Source organism: Scyliorhinus canicula, chromosome 12, assembly GCF_902713615.1.
Source record: "Scyliorhinus canicula chromosome 12, sScyCan1.1, whole genome shotgun sequence".
Taxonomy (NCBI): domain Eukaryota; kingdom Metazoa; phylum Chordata; class Chondrichthyes; order Carcharhiniformes; family Scyliorhinidae; genus Scyliorhinus; species Scyliorhinus canicula.
Window position 1 is genome coordinate 30,831,571 of NC_052157.1, and position 16,339 is coordinate 30,847,909.

The 16,339-nt window shown below is 49.1% G+C and overlaps 1 protein-coding gene across 4 annotated transcripts in view; it reads right to left on the minus strand.

Moving 5' to 3' along the window:
* Positions 1–16,339, minus strand: part of tex9 (testis expressed 9) — a 113,127-nt gene that overhangs the window by 71,202 nt on the left and 25,586 nt on the right. For all 4 annotated transcript variants that reach the window (XM_038813542.1, XM_038813541.1, XM_038813543.1 and 1 more), the window contains one exon: positions 6,587–6,663. In XM_038813542.1, coding sequence (XP_038669470.1) covers positions 6,587–6,663 — 77 coding nt within the window. The remainder of the gene's footprint in view (positions 1–6,586; positions 6,664–16,339) is intronic.

Below are 16,339 nucleotides of genomic sequence, written 5' to 3' on the forward strand. Positions count from 1 at the left end.
TGTTATTGTTTCCTCAAAATATTACAGCACACAACTGATCTAACAATGCATCTTTATATACACACTGAAACTTCAATTTTATAAACTGCTGAATTTTAACTCAAAGCAGTCATAATTTAAGAACAAATCCAAAATTACTGTATAATTGGAATGCACAGGAAGGCTTAGAAATGAATGAATATCACATTTAAATTTGGCCTTTACCCTGACAATATATTTCTAACTTAACCTATGCAAAACATTTAAAGTATTAATCTCTTAGCCCAGCGCATAATATACCAGTATACTCTATCACAGAGTGGCATAATGTAGATTTATACAACAATTTCATCCTTGGTGAATTCCTGGTCTCAGTCAGGTTATCAGCAGAGAAAAAGGTAAAGTCAGATAGGAAATGGGTCCGTACAGCTTTTGCATATTGCGTAGTGAATGGTTATATATGTATTGATTAAGTGGCTTCAGCAAAAGTATGTTCTTGGTTTGGCCATACATAGATGGGCCTAAAGAAGGGGAAAAAAAACTGAAGAATAAATAACACAAAAGCAAAGGGTCATTGTAGGGAAAACACAATTTGGAAATTACATACTAGTTAAGATTAGGCACTGCCAGCGGGAGGCGGCTAGGGAGATAGGGGGAATTAGGGATGGAGGAGGAAGTCTGGTGCGGAGTGAGAGGGGCATTAACGGAGTGTTCAGGGCCTTTTATGAGGAACTATACCGGTCAGTGCCCCCAGTTTGGGGGGGGGGGGGCAACGGCTGTCGTTATACGCGGATGATTTATTGTTGTACGTGGCAGACCCTGTGGGGGGAATGCCGGAGGTGATGAGGACGCTCGAGGAGTTCGGGGGCTTCTCTGGGTATAAGCTCAACGTGGGGAAGAGTGAGCTGATCGTGGTGCATTCGGGGGACCAGGAGAGAGGGATTGGGGAGCTCCCGCTGAAAAGGGCGGAGAGGAGTTTCAGGTACTTGGGGGTCCAGATAGCCAGGAGCTGGGGGACCTTGCACAGGCTCAACTTTACGAAGCTGGTGGAGCAGATGGAGGAGAAATTTAGGAGGTGGGATGTGTTGCCACCTCCCTAGCGGGCAGGGTCCAATCTGTCAAAATGCCGGTGCTCCCGAGGTTCTTGTTCCTCTTCCAGTGCCTCCCCACCATGATTCCGAAGGCTTTCTTCAGGAGGGTCAATAGGAGTATTATGGGGTTTGTGTGGGCGCCGAAGACCCCGAGGGTGAGGAGGGTGTTCCTGGAGCAGAGTAGGGATATGGGGGGGTTGGCGTTGCCCAACCTGTGTGGGTACTACTGGGCTGCCAATGTGGCGATGATACGTAGGTGGATGATGGAGGGGGAGGGGGCGGCTTGGAAAAGGATGGAGAAAGGGAGAGATTGGTGGGGGAGATGGTGAGGGTGGACAGGAGGTTCGCGGAGGCCCCGGAGGAGGGATTGCTGAGGGAGCGGCGCAGCCTTCGTGCTGAGTTCGACTTGTTGACCACCAGAAAGGTGGAGGCTCAATGGAGAAAGGCTCAGGGTGCGGTGTACGAGTATGGGGAGAAGGCGAGTAGGATGCTGCCACACCAGCTCCGTAAACGGGATGCGGCCAGGGAGATTGGTGGAGTTAAGGACCGGGGAGGAAATGTGGTGCGGAGGGGGGTAGACATTAATGGGGTCTTCAGGGACTTTTATGAGAGACTATATCGGTCCGAACCTCTGGCGGAGAAGGGGGGGAAGGGGCGCTTTTTGGACCAGCTGAGATTCCCGAGGGTGGACGAGGGACGGGTGGAGGGTCTGGGGAGCTCGAGGAGCTGGTTAAAGGGATAGGGAACATGCAGTCGGGGAAGGCGCCGGGGCCGGATGGGTTCCCGGTTGAATTTTACAAGGCGTATGCAGACCTGCTGGGCCCCCTGTTGGTTAGAACCTTCAACGAGGCGAGGGAGGGGGGGGCTTTGCCCCTGACGATGTCTCGGGCGCTGATCTCCTTGATCCTTAAGCGAGACAAGGATCCCCTGCAGTGTGGGTCATACAGGCCGATCTCACTCCTGAATGTGGACGTCAAGTTGTTGGCAAAGATCTTGGCCACGAGGATAGAAGATTGTGTGCCGCAGGTTATCCACGAGGATCAAACAGGGTTTGTGAAGGGGAGGCAGCTGAACACTAATATACAGAGGCTCTTGAACGTTATTATGATGCCGGCGGTGGAAAGGGAGGCGGAGATAGTGGTGGCGCTAGATGCGGAGAAGGCCTTTGATAGGGTCGAGTGGGGGTACTTGTGGAGGTGCTGGAAAGGTTCGGGTTTGGGGAGGGGTTTGTCAGTTGGGTGAGGCTGTTGTATGAGGTCCCAATGGCGAGTGTGGCCACGAATAAGAGGAGGTCGGAGTATTTTCGACTATACCGAGGGACGAGGCAGGGGTGTCCCCTGTCCCCCCTACTTTTTGCGCTGACAATTGAACCCCTGGCTATGGCGGTGAGGGAGTCGGGGTATTCGAGGGGGCTGGTTCGGTGTGGGGAGGAGCACCGAGTGTCGCTCTATGCGGATGACCTATTGTTGTATGTGGCGGACCCGGTGGGGGGAATGCCGGTGGTGATGGGGATTCTCCAGGAATTTGGGGATTTCTCAGGGTATAAGCTTAACTTTGGGAAAAGCGAGCTGTTTGTGGTACACCTGGGGGACCAGGAGGGGGGATTGGGAGGCTCCCACTGAAAAGGGCTGAGAGGAGCTTCAGGTACTTGGGGGTTCAGGTGGCCAGGAGCTGGGGGGCCTTGCATATGCTAAACCTCACAAGGCTGGTGGAGCAAATGGAGGAGGAGTTTAAGAAGTGGGACATGCTGCCGCTGTCTTTGGCGGGTAGGGTGCAGTCAGTCAAGATGACGGTGCTCCCGAGGTTTCTGTTCCTGTTCCAGTGCCTCCCCATCCTTATCCCGAAGGCCTTTTTCAGGTGGGTTAACAGGAGCATTGCAGGGTTTGTGTGGGCACACGGGACTCTAAGGGTGAGACGGGTGTTCTTGGAGCGGGGCAGGGATGGGGGGGGGGGGGGGGGGGGGGGGGGCTGGCGTTGCCCAACTTCTGTGCGTATTATTGGGCTGCCAACGCAGCGATGGTGCGTAAGTGGGTAATGGACGGGGAGGGGGCGGCATGGAAGAGGCGGCATGGCATCCTGTGTGGGTACGAGCCTGGAAGCGCTTGCAACGGCGCCTCTGCCGCTCCCTCCGACAAGGTATACCACGAGCCCGGTGGTGGCAGCTACCCTCAAGATTTGGGGCCAATGGAGGCGGCACAGGGAGGAGGTGGTGGCCTCGATGGGGTCCCCGATACGGGGGAACCACTGGTTTGTTCCGGGGAGAATTGATGGTGGGTTCCTGAGTTTGCACAGGGCAGGTGTCAGGAGGCTGGGGGACCTGTTCATAGACGGGAAGTTTGCGAGCCTGGGTGAGCTGGAAGGGAAGTTCAGGCTCCCCCCGGGGAACGCCTTTAGGTACATGCAAGTAAGGGGGTTTGTCAGGCGGCAGGTGGCGGGGTTCCCCCTGCTGCCGCCGCGTGGGGTCCAGGACAAAGTGCTCTCAGGGGTATGATTTGGAGAGGGGAGGATCTCGGAAGTGTACCAGGTGATTCAGGAGGTAGACAAGGCCTCGGTGGAGGAACTGAAAGATAAATGGGAGGAGGAGCTGGGTGAGGAGATTGAGGAGGGGACGTGGGCGGATGCCTAGAAAGGGTGAAATCCTCCTCTTCGTGTGCGAGGCTTAGCTTCATACAGTTTAAGGCACTGCATAGGGCTCATATGACCGGGACAAGGATGAGCCGGTTTTTTGGGACCGAGGACAGGTGTATTAGGTGCTCAGGGAGCCCTGCAAACCATGTCCACATGTTCTGGGCATGCCCAGCGCTGGGGGAATTTTGGAAGGGTGCAGCAAGGACGGTATCGAGGGTGGTAGGATCCAGGGTCAATCCAGGCTGGGGACTCCAATATTTGGGGTTGCAGTGGAGCCGGGAATGCAGGAGGCGAAAGAGGCCGGTGTTCTGGCCTTTGCGTCCCTAGTAGCCCGGCGGAGGATTTTTCTTCAGTGGAAGGATGCGGGGCCCCCAAGTGTGGAGGCCTGGGTCAACGATATGGCGGGGTTTATTAAATTGGAGAGGGTGAAATTTGCCCTAAGGGGGTCAGTGCAGGGTTTTTTCAGGAGATGGCAACCATTCCTAGATCTCCTGGCAGAACGGTAAAAACTAAAGGTTTCTCTTTTGTATTTATGGCGGGGGGGGGGGGGGTAATTTATTGCTTCTGTATTTGGGGGGGGTACTGTTTTTTTACTCTTTTCTTCTGTGTTGTTGGTTAAAATTTGTTGAAAATTTGAATAAAAATTATTTTTTTAAAAAAGATTAGGCACTGCCAGACAATATTACTGGCATGATAATCTATATCAATATAGCAATCTATATTATGTGTCAAAATAATTTTTAAAATAAGGGAGGGTCAGCAAAATACCCTGATTTTCCATTCCCCACCGCTAAGATCAGGAATCCCGATCAAACGGACAATCTCATTTCGGCCTAAAAACAGGATCGGACAGTGGGAGCACTGCAGCCTCATGGCACCGAGGTCCCAGTTCGATCCCGGCTCTGTGTCAACTGTCCGTGTGCAGTTTGCACATTTTCCCCGTGTTTGCATGGGTTTTGCCCCCCAACCCAAAGATGTGCGGTGTAGGTGGATTGGCCACGCTAAATTGCCCCTTAATTGGAAAAATAAATTGGGTACTCTAAAAATATATTTTTTAAAAACAGTATCAGCGCCGGACGGCAGACACATCCCCAGTCTCTAGTCTTGCTGGCCATAGTGGGCTTCCCACCCCGGCGAGAACATGCAAACAGCTGATATGCATTCATTAAAATGCAATTAATGGGCTGGGAGCCTGAATCTCCACAACAGTTATCCCCCCGTTTCGCTCCGACCCCCCAGGTTTTGGTCCAAGTATTGACAAGCGCTGATCTGGCACAATGGACCCCAAGGGGGGGAGGGGGGGGATCAAGGGGGTTAGCCCATTGCTCCTATGCCGCTCTGTTGCTACCAAGCTACCGGGGGAGGGTCTCCCAAGAGTCATGGGGTTGGGTGGGCTCTGACTGTGGGTAAGGGGCTAACCCCGGGACGTGATCCTGAGACCCACCCCTGGGGTGGGAGTCTCGTGTCTGGACAGCTCTTCCAGCGCTGGGCAATCTGAAGATCACTCTTGGCTTGGTGATCTCAGGTAGCCTTCTATTCAAAAACATTATCCTTGTCTGATCTGATTCAACTCTTCTCACTCTGAACTGCTCTGCCTGACAGCTGATGAGCAGATCATACAGTTCATTAAAGATTCCAAGCAAGGAAGGCTACCCTTTCCTCACATATGCTCCCTCAGCACCTAAGCATTTTGAACTGCTGCTTTTTGAAGTGTCAGAGCTTTCCTAGAAAGCCCACAACACTTGAAAAGCCTTGAAATCCCCTGAGATCCTTTGACATGCCTACCAGGAGTACCTTTAACTCGCATTTGATTGACAGCTTAATGGTTTAAACAGCTGCCAGAAGGTTTGTTTATCTATCTTTCCCTTCATTGTGGAATGCATCTGAAGTGCCCTCCATTGATATTCACCCAATACTAATAAACATCCTTGTTCTGATTGACAACTGCTGGTCACTTCACTAATGCTAAGTGCTTTCTGAGGTTACACGAGGAAGTGAAAGCACTTTGCTGCTTTGAAGAGGAAGTGAAAAAGCACTTTGCTGCTTTGAAATGGCTGAAGGGGAGGGCTGTGGGGCGGCGGCGGGGGGCGTGGGGGGAGGGGGGCTGTTCACCCTCATGCATGCCTGGTGTGGGGGGAGGTAGGGAGGGGGGGGAGGGACCCCTTATTTCCGTGATGGGGGCAGGATGCACTTCCTTGATGAGGAGTTGGAGGTACTCTCCTTGTCAGCAGGGGGTGGGTCAACATTTGCATTGTGGGAGGGGGGGGGGGGGGGGGGGGGGATCTTGCTTCTGGACACTGGGATAGGGACGCCTGTTTAAAATGGCAGCCTGACAGCAATAAGTGCTGGGAAACTGGCGGGTTCACTGCTATGCATTATTTTGCACAGCAATGGTCTGTGCATTCCACCTCAGCGATGCTACAAGCGCTAGTGGGACACTGTCCCGATTTTCCGCTAGCAGGAGCACTTAGTCTCTAGAACGGAGAATCCCGCCCAGTATGTAAGACATTACTATCTTTTATTTTATGGCACCTATGTTGCCAATCCTGAGATTAAAAATTCTACAATAATGTGAGGGGCTATGTTATATAATCCTGATTAACGTTTTTTTTAAAAGAAATGAAAAATTGTCTTCTGGATAATAATCTTTAATGCCCACAACTTTCAGCTACTTCCTCATTTTCCATCTTGTACTTCTGCTGAAAGCAGGTGCCACAAAACAATCCAGGAGTGAAACATAAAAATGTTAAAGCATCACTGCATTATAAAATGTGCTGAACTCATGTTAGCATTTTTACGCAGCACACAAATTGTATTTTGTTTGCCCGGTTTTATAAAATTCTCAACAGTAAATTAGAATTATGGGACAGTATCAGTGAAAACTTTACCTTGTCAATTTCTTTCCCTTCTTTGCAGAACTTGGCCTGCTTCGCTGTATGTTTTTCAATTCAACCTTATTTTTGTTCTTAAGTACACAAAGAAAAAAAACTATAATTAGTCTCACCGATAGGTTGGTACTTCAACGTACATTTCAATCGTACATGACACGTTTCGTCATTTTTTCTGCAATTCTTTTTAAAAACTCATTTTATTGGCTTTTCTGATATTTATAGTTGCTGTGTATATATGTAACATTTTTCTTCCCTCGCTAATTTACTTTTGTCCTTTATTTAACTAACTATGCACATTTTGTTGCCCTCTGGATCGGCCGATGATTCCCCCCCCCCACCCCCTCCCCCGTTCCTCACCCCCGCCCCTCCTCTTCCCGTTCCTCCAACCCCTCCTTCCTCCCCCCTCCCCATTGGCTTCAGCACCCTTCCTCGTCTCTTGTGGTTTCCCCACCTTCCTTCCACCCCACACCCCCCCCCCCCCCCCCCCCCCACCACCGCCCTCGGGTTGCGCAGTCCTTTGGTTCCCCATCTATCTTTTGTTCTTCCCCCTTAGCTTACTCCTCGCTGCTGGCCTCGAACAGGTTTTGGAACAGGCCGACGAACTGCCCCCAAGTATCCAGGAAGCCTTCCACTGACCCTCGGATGGCGTACTTAATCTTCTCCTGGTGGAGAAATTCCGAGAGGTCAGCGAGCCAGTCTGCAGCTTTGGGTGGTGCTGGATTCTCTGGCATGCGATTAGGGAAGCGAAAGCAAGGGCATTGGCCCCCTTTCCCATGTGTAACTCTGGCTGCTCCGATACCCCGAAGATTGCCACTATTGGGCATGGTTTCACCCTCACCCCCACAACCTTGTACATTACCTCAGAGAAGATTGTCCAGAACCCAGCAAGCTTGGGGCAAGCCCAAAACATGTGGGTGTGGTTGGCCGGGCCCCTCTGGCACCGCTCACATTTGTCCTCCACCTCCGGGAAGAACCTACTCATTCGGGTTCTGGTCAGGTGCGCTTTGTGCACCACTTTGAGCTGCATTAGGCTTAGCCATCTGCAGGAGGAGGTGGAGTTTGCCCTGCTCAGTGCTTCGCTCCAGAGTCCCCATCCCACCTCTGTCCCCAGTTCGTCCTCCCATTTTTGTCTGGTATCGTCCAGTGGTGTTCAAGCTCAGTAGCTGTCCATATATTTTCCCACACAGCCCCCCACCCCCCCCCCCCCCCCCTCCCTCTCGCTGCTTGTGCCTATCAGATCTTCTAGTAGTGTGTTTTCTGAGGCCCCAGGGTTCCCTACTGTCTCTTTGCAGAGAAAGTGTTTTATTTGGAGGTGTCTCAATTCCTGTCCTTTTGCTAGTTTCCACTTCCTCGTCAGTTCGTCCAGTGTCGCCAGTCTGCACTCTACGTAGAAGTCCCCAACCTTCAGTGTGCCCCCGGCCCGCCTCGATATTTTGAAGGTGGTATCTAGCATGGCTGGGGGAATCTCTGATTGCCGCAGATTGGGGCCATGGGTGTCATTTTGGTTATCCCAAAGTGCTGTCTCAATCGGGTCCACGTTTTCAGTGTGGCTGCTACCTCTGGGCTTATTGTGCATCTTGTTCAGGAGGACGGGAGTGCTGCTGTAGCCAGGGCCCAGAGGGTCGTTCCTTTACAGGATGCCTCCTCCATTTGTACCCACTCTGTGCTGGGTTCGTGTACCCATCCCCTCACTCTTTCTGCCGTTGCTGCCCAGTGGTAGTATTGTAGGTTCGGTAAAGCCAAGCCCCTTTTGACTTTTCCTCTTTGCAGTTCCCGATTTGGGAATTCTCGGGCCACCACCACCACCCACAAACGCCATGATTACACTGTCTATGTTTTGGGAAAAGGCCTTGGGGGTGAAGATTGGGATGGATCTAAACAGGCAGAGGAACCTTGGCAGTACGTTCATCTTGATTATCTGCACTCTCCCCATGAGGGAGTGAGTCCTACCTTTGAAGGTCTTTTCTTACTTCCTCCGCCAGGCTGGTCAGGTTCCACTTGTGGATCTGTGTCAAGTCTCTGGCTATTTGGATCCCTAGGTAACGGAACCTGTTCTTGGCCGTTTTAAACGGGAGCCCCTTCAGCTCTGTCCCTCCCCCTTTTGGGTTCACTGGGAATGCCTCGCTTTTGCCCAGGTTAAGTTTTTAGCCCGAGAAGTTTCCAAACTCTTTCAGTATTTGCAGTATTGCCTTCAGTCCCTCCTGTGGTTTCGAAACAGAGAGGAGCAGGTCATCTGCATAGAGTGAGACTCTGTGCTCTGTCTCCTCTCCGGATTCCCTTCCAGCTTTTTGCATCCCATAGGGCTACCGCCAGGTGTTTGATCGCTAGCGCGAACAAGAGTGGGGACAAGGGGCAGCCCTGTCTTGTTCCTCTCTGTAGCTGGAAGTATTCAGAGCTGGTGGTGTTAGTTTGGACACTTGCTTTGGGAGTGTTGTACAGAAGCCTCACCCAGGCGGTGAATCCTGCTCCTAGCCCAAACCGTTCCAGTATCTCGAGGTGGTAGTTCCATCAGACTCTGTGAAAGGCCTTTTCTGCGTCCAGGGAGACGATCACCTCTGGCGTTCTCTTCCCACCCGGGGTGGGGGGGGGTGTGGTGTCTGTAATGAACTCCAATTGGCTTTATTGGTTGGCCAATTGGAGTACGAGTTCCCTCAATGATAGCTCATTGAGGGGGCCCATATAATCACCTGTGTAGGCTTTGTGAGCCAGTCTTAAGTTGACTGGACTGCTAGCAGCACTGTTTGTAGCTGCTCCTGAAATATCGTTATTGTAAATAAATATTGGTATGGTGACGGAGATCCTGCCTTCCGTGGATTACTACAGTGGCGACGGGGATGGGATATAAAGTAGACGAGTCAGGCTTACATCCATTAGAAGACAGGGTAAGGGCAATAAAAGAAGCCCCAGCTCCCACCACGGTCCAGGAGTTACGATCTTTTCTAGGGTTGGTAACCTATTATGGAAAATTTATTGAAAATAGGGCGTCCATCCTGGAACCCCTCCACCAGCTACTAAAAAAGGGGCAAGAATGGAAATGGTCCACCCGCCAAAACCGAGCATTTAGGGACATTAAGGAACAGCTGTCATCCGAAAATGTCCTAGAGCATTATGACCCAAGGAAGAAATTGGTGGTCACTTGTGATGCATCCCCATACAGGGTAGGAGCTGTCTTAGCCCATAGAGGAAGGAATGGGGAAGAACGGCCAATAGCCTATGCTTCGAGGACCTTGGCGATGGCTGAGAGGAAGTACGCCCAAATCGTGAAGGAAGGACTGGCGGTGATATTCGCAGTAAAATAATTTCACCAGTATCTGTACGGGCGGAAATTCACCATAGTGACGGACCATAAGCCGTTATTAGGGTTATTAAAAGAAGACAAGTCAATACCCCCCGATTGCATCAGCTAGAATCCAACGCTGGGCGTTGCTACTGGCAGCATATAGATACGTTCTGGAGCACAGACCGGGAACGCGAGTAGCACATGCAGATGCTTTGAGCAGACTTCCCCTCCCGGACACTCCGCTGCAAATACCAAAAGTAGAGGAGACAGTAATGACTCTAAATTTTTTGGACACCCTACCAGTAGACGCACAACATATCCGGTTGTGGACGCAAAAAGACCCAGTTTTAGCCAAGAGGAAGCATTTACTGCTAACAGGGGAACTGAAAAGACCAGTGGAGCCCCAGATGCACCCATACTGAAGCAGAAGGGACCAAATAACCGTAGAAGACGGTATCCTATTATGGGGAGCCCGGGTAATCGTCCCAGCTCAGGGCCGTCAGGCAATCTTAACTGAGTTACATCATGGACACCCAGGGGTGTCTAAAATGAAGATGCTAGCCCGAAGCTACGTTTGGTGGCCAGGTTTGGACACAGACATAGCAGCCTTGGTACGTCGGTTCCAGGAGTGCCAACAGGGGCAAAGAGTGCCACCAGCGGCGCCATTGCACCCGTGGGAATGGCCAGGCAGACCGTGGACCCGCCTGCATACTGACCATGCCGGCCCTTTCATGGGCTCAATGTTTTTGGTGATAGTGGACGCCCACTCCAAATGGTTGGACGTCCACCGGGTAAACACGGCAAGCACAGCATCGACAATTGAAAAGCTCAGGGCCTCGTTTGCAACACATGGACTTCCGGAGGTATTGGTGTCGGACAACGGAACGGCATTCACAAGTGGGGAATTTGGAAAATTCCTGAAGGAAAACGGAGTCCATCACATCAAAACAGCCCCTTACCATCCAGCGACCAACAGCCTGGCAGAGAGAGTGGTACAGACACTTAAAGCGGGACTCAAGAAGCAGCCGGCAGCGTCATTGGACACAAAGCTCTCCCGCTGGCTGTTTGATTACAGGACCACACCGCATTCCACAACGGGCATATCGCCAACTGAACTCTTAATGGGAAGGCGGCTGCGAACGAGGCTGAGTCTCCTTTTCCCAAATTTAACGGGGAAAGTGGAGAAACATCAGGAGGCCCAACGCAGGGTGCATGATAATAGTCAGCAGCAGGATCATTTCCAGGTGGTGGCACCGGTTTGGGTCAAGAATTATGGGAATGGACCAACGTGGGTCAAAGGCACGTTAGAGTCCCAAACAGGGCCCATATCCTATGAAGTTTCAATAGGAGATAAGGTGCTGAAGAAAAACCTAGACCAAATAAGGGCAGGGGAACCACACCTGGAGGCAGGTGAAGTAGGACCGCCTCAAGCTGGGATAGCCCAGACAGAAAGGATACCCACACCCCAGCCCCGAGCAATTTCACCAGACCCCGTCATCCAGTCATCAGAGTCGGAGATGGACACACTCGACGATCTTTATCTTTTTTGGGTATCAATGAGATTGTGGCCTGTGCTAGCGTGGGGGCAGGGTGCCCCCTGCCAGTGAGTCCGCAAACATGTCCCTTAGGGCCAGGACTGGTGCAAATTTTTTGTAGAAGCCCGCCGGGAACCCGTCGGGTCCCAGTACATTCCCTGTCTGCATGGAGCTGATGCTCTCCATGATTTCTTCCAGGTCTATTGGTGCTTCCAGCTCCCCTGTCTGTTCTCCACCACCACTGTTAGTTCCAGTCTGTCTAGGAACTGTTTTATTCCCGCGTCCCCGTTGGGGGGCTCGGAGGTGTACAGTCCCCGGTAGAAGGTCTCAAATGCCCGATTAACCTCCTTTGGTTCTGTTACCAGTCTGTCTCTGCTATCCTTAACCTGCGCTATTTCCCTCATGGCTGTCTGCTTTCTCAGCTGGTGAGCCAACAGGTGGTCAGCCTTGTCTCCATGATTTTTTTTGTTCTGTTATTTGTTTATGAGATGTGAGTGTCTCTCAGCATTTGTTGCCTCTCCCTATTTGGTGATGGTGAACCACCTTCTTGAACCACTGCAGTCTATGTGTTGGAGGTACAGCAAATTGATTTCAGGAAGGGAATTCCATCACTATATGATAGCATTTAAAGTGAAACTTCAAATACATTCAAAAAGCCTGACAAAAAATCCTCAAAGGCAAATCTCACGCAAAATGAGGGCGGCACGTGGCGCAGTGGTTAGCACTGGGACTACGCCGCTCAGGACCCGGATTCGAATCCCGGCCTTGGGGATTCCCGTCACTGTCCATGTGGAGTTTGCACATTCTCCCCGTGTCTGCGTGGTTTCACCCCCACAACCCAAAGATGTGCAGGTTAGGTGGATTGGCCACGCTAAATTGCCCCTTAATTGGAAAAAAATAATTGGGTACTCTAAATTTATTTTACAAAACAGCGCAAAACGGGCAGTATAAAAGTACCTTAATACTCTAAGACTGCAGTTGACTACTTAATGTCAACTGCTCTCCTTGCTTATCAATAGTTTTGTTTTGCATAATATTGTGTGGCATAACATACACTTGTTTTAATACAAAGGAGCCAGCCTTTCAAATTGATCATAGGACCTTATTTTGCTGAGGACAAAAATTCCCAAATGAGATGTGACGCTGCTTCAATTCACAATCTACTGACAATGGCAGTAGATTGAACCCATTAAAATAAACAATGAAAAATAATTCATGGGATGTGACATTGTTAGCAAAACAGCATTTATTCCCCATCCTTAATCATCCTTGAAATAAGTGATGCTGAGCTGCCTTCTTGATTCACTGCAGTCTGGTGGCGAAGGACATCCCGCAGTTCTATTAGAAAGTTCCAGGGTTTTGACCCAGCAACAGTACGGAGTATAGTTCTAAGTCAGGATGGTGTGTAATTTGGAGGGAGACTTGGATGTGGCAGTGTTCCTATGCACCTTCTGTCCTTGTCTGAGGAGGTAGAGGTTGAGGGCTTGAGAGATGCTGTTAAAGAAACTTTGGCAATGTGCTGCAACGCATCCTGCAGATTGCACACACCGTGCACTGATGCTGGAGGGAATGAACATTTAAGGTAGTGGGTGGGGTGCAGATCAAGTGAATTGCTTTGTTTTGTCCTGACTGATGCCAAGCTTCTTAAATGTTTTTGAGTATCACCGTTATCTTTTGATAAGTCTCACAGACTCAGCTGTTAGATGCAAAGTTTTTCAAAAATATATTTTATCCAGTAAGAATAAATGTTCGTCAATGCTTTCATAAAGCAGAAGTATTTTGATAGTCACAAAGGTGGCACGGCAAGAGTTTACTAATTTTGTGGAAAAATTGTTTAAAGTTATTCTCCCCCCTTCTTCTGTTTGGTCTCCTCTCTCCCTCCAAAGCACAACCTGCATCATACCAAAAAACATGCATGCTACATGGTCTCTGCCATGGTTAAAAAACTCTGAAACTGTCTGATAGCCAAGTGCTGAAAAAGTAGTTAGAATGAGCATTTCCCAACCAATTTGCCCATGATAAATATCTGGCCTTGATGCTTCCCACAAGCAATTGGGCTCAAATTGAAAATTCAGCATGGAGAGGATTTCCAAGTGAACTGAGTTTTGGGAGAAAATATCCATATAATTGACAATGATCCAGTCCTATTCTGGCCATCTGATAGGGCTGCTGCATCTGTCGCCTCATAACTTGTGTGGGAATCATGTAACTCATACGTCTATTATTTTCCCAGTGGTCTGATTACATGCAAGACTGAGGGATATTTTAACTTACAACATACAAATTAAGAGGAGTAGATCACTCGGCCCCTTGAGCCTTCTCCGCCATTCAATAAGATCATAGCTGATCTGATTGTAACCTCCCGATAACCTTTCACCCTCTTGCTTATCAAGAATCTAACTCTCGCTTTAAAACATTCAAACAATGCTTCAACCACCTTTTGAGGAAGGGAGTTCCAAAAACTCACGACCCTCTCAGGAAAGAATTTCTCCTCATCTGTCTCAAATGGGTGACCCCTTATTTTTAAACAGTAACCCCTATTCTAGATTCTCCCACAAGAGGAAACGTTCTCTTCACATCCGTCCTGTCAGGACCCCTCAGGATCCTATAGGTTTCAATCGCGTCTCCTCTTACTCTTCTAAACTCCACCGGAAAGAAGCCTGGCTTGTCCAACGTTTCCTCCTAAGACAACCTGCCCATTCCAGATGTTCATCAAGTAAACCTTCTGTAAACTGCTTCCAACACATTTACATCCTTCCTTAAATAAAGTGACTAATACTCAACACAGTACTTCACCAATGTCCTGTTGCAACATTCTATTCGCTTTCCGACTAACTTTTTTTAAAATTTAGAGTACCCAATTCATTTTTTCCAATTAAGGGACAATTTAGCATGTCCAATTCAACTAGGCTGCACATCTTTGGGTTGTGGGGGCAAAACCCACGCAAATATGGAGAGAATGTGCGAACTCCACACGGCAGTGACCCAGAGCCAGGATCGAACCTGGTACCTCGGCGCCGTGAGGCAGCAATGCTAACCCACTGCGCCACCATGCTGCCCTGCTTTCCTAATTACTTGCTGTACTTACAAACCAACCTTTTGTGATTCACACACTAGGACACCCGGATCCCTCTGCATCTTAGAGCTCTGCAGTTTCTCACCATTTAGATTATATTTTTCCTGTCGCCTACTCATTTGACAGATCTTTACCCATTCACCTAACCTATCTATGTCACATTGTAGCCTCTTTGTGTCCTCTTCACAACTTACGTTCCTACCCATCTTTGTATCGTATCATCAGCAAATTTAGCAACCATACCTTTGGCCCCTTCATCCAAGTCATTTACATAATTTGTAAAAAGTTGAAGTGTCATCACGGATCTCAGCGGCATACTATTTACTACATATTGCCAACCAGAAAATGATCCACTAATACCTGTTCTCTACTTTTTTCCCTTCTCCCACCATCCTTTATAAAAACATAGAAAATAGGAGCAGGAGTATGCCTTTCTGCCCTTCGAACCTGATCCGCGGCCTTTCATTATGATCATAGCTGATCATCCAATGCAGTAACCCATTTCCTCCCGCTTTCCTCCCACATCCTTTGATCTCTTTAGCTCCAAGAGATATATCTAGCTATTTTTTGAAAATATACAATGTTTTGGCCTCAAATGCTTTCTGTGGCAGAGAATTCCACAGGCTCACCACTCTCTGGGTGAAGACATTTCTCCTCATCTCAGTCCTAAATGGTTTTTCCCGTATCCTTAGATATGTGCCCCTGGTTCTGGACTCCCCTGCCATTGGGAACATCCTTCCTGCATCAACCTTGCCCAGACCCGTTAGAATTTGATAGATTTCTATGAGATTCCCCCTCATTCTTTTGAACTCCAGCGAATATAAACCTAATCGACCCAATCTCTCCTCAAACATCAGTCCCGCCATCCCAGGAATCAGTCTGGTAAATCTTCATGCACTGCTTCCATAGCAAGAACATCCCTCCTCAGATAAGGAGACCAAAACTGCACACAATATTCCAGCTGTGGCCTCACCAAGGTCCTGTAGAACTGCAGCAAGACATCCTTGATCTTGTACTCAAATCCTCTCGCACTGAGGGCTAACATACCATTTGCCGTCTTCACTGCCTGCTGCACCTGCATGCTTATTTTTAGCGACAGGTCTTGTTGCACATTCTCTCTCCCAATCTATAGCTATTCAGATAATAATCTGCCTTCATGTTTTTGCTAGGAGGATAACCTCACATTTATCCACATTATACTGCATCGGCCATGCTTCTGCCCACTCAATCAACTTGTCCAAATCAAACCAAAGCATTTCTACATGCTCTGCACAGCTCACCCTCCCAACTAGCTTTGTGTCACCTGCAAATTTGGAGATATTACATTTAGTTCCCTCATCTACATTATGAATATACATTGCGAATCGCTGGGGTCCTCGCATTGATCCCAGCAATACTTCACTAGTCACTGCCTGCCACTTGGTCTGCCAACCAATTTTCTAACCATCTCAATACACCACACCCAATACCATACGCTTTAATGTTACATGCTAATCTCTTGTGTGGGACCTAGTCGAAAGCCTTCTGTAAGTCCATATAAACCACATCCCCTGGCTCCCCCTCATCAACTATACTAGTTACATCCTTGAAGAATTCTAGTAGATTTGTCAAGCATGATTAAATTATAATCATTATAATGGCAGCATCTCCTTTATATCATCTTGACTTTGCGACCATCTTGATTTCACAACATAATCTATGTCTGCCCGAAACTGACACTTCTTCACCAATGTGTTAAATTTGTGTCTTGTCATTTTGTAAGATTTTCAATCTTAGAAAGTGTGATGAAAGTTTGTCAGAACTGTGAAGACCTCAAAACCTCAGGTTTACACAGCAATGAGTGAAAAAGAAAATAATCT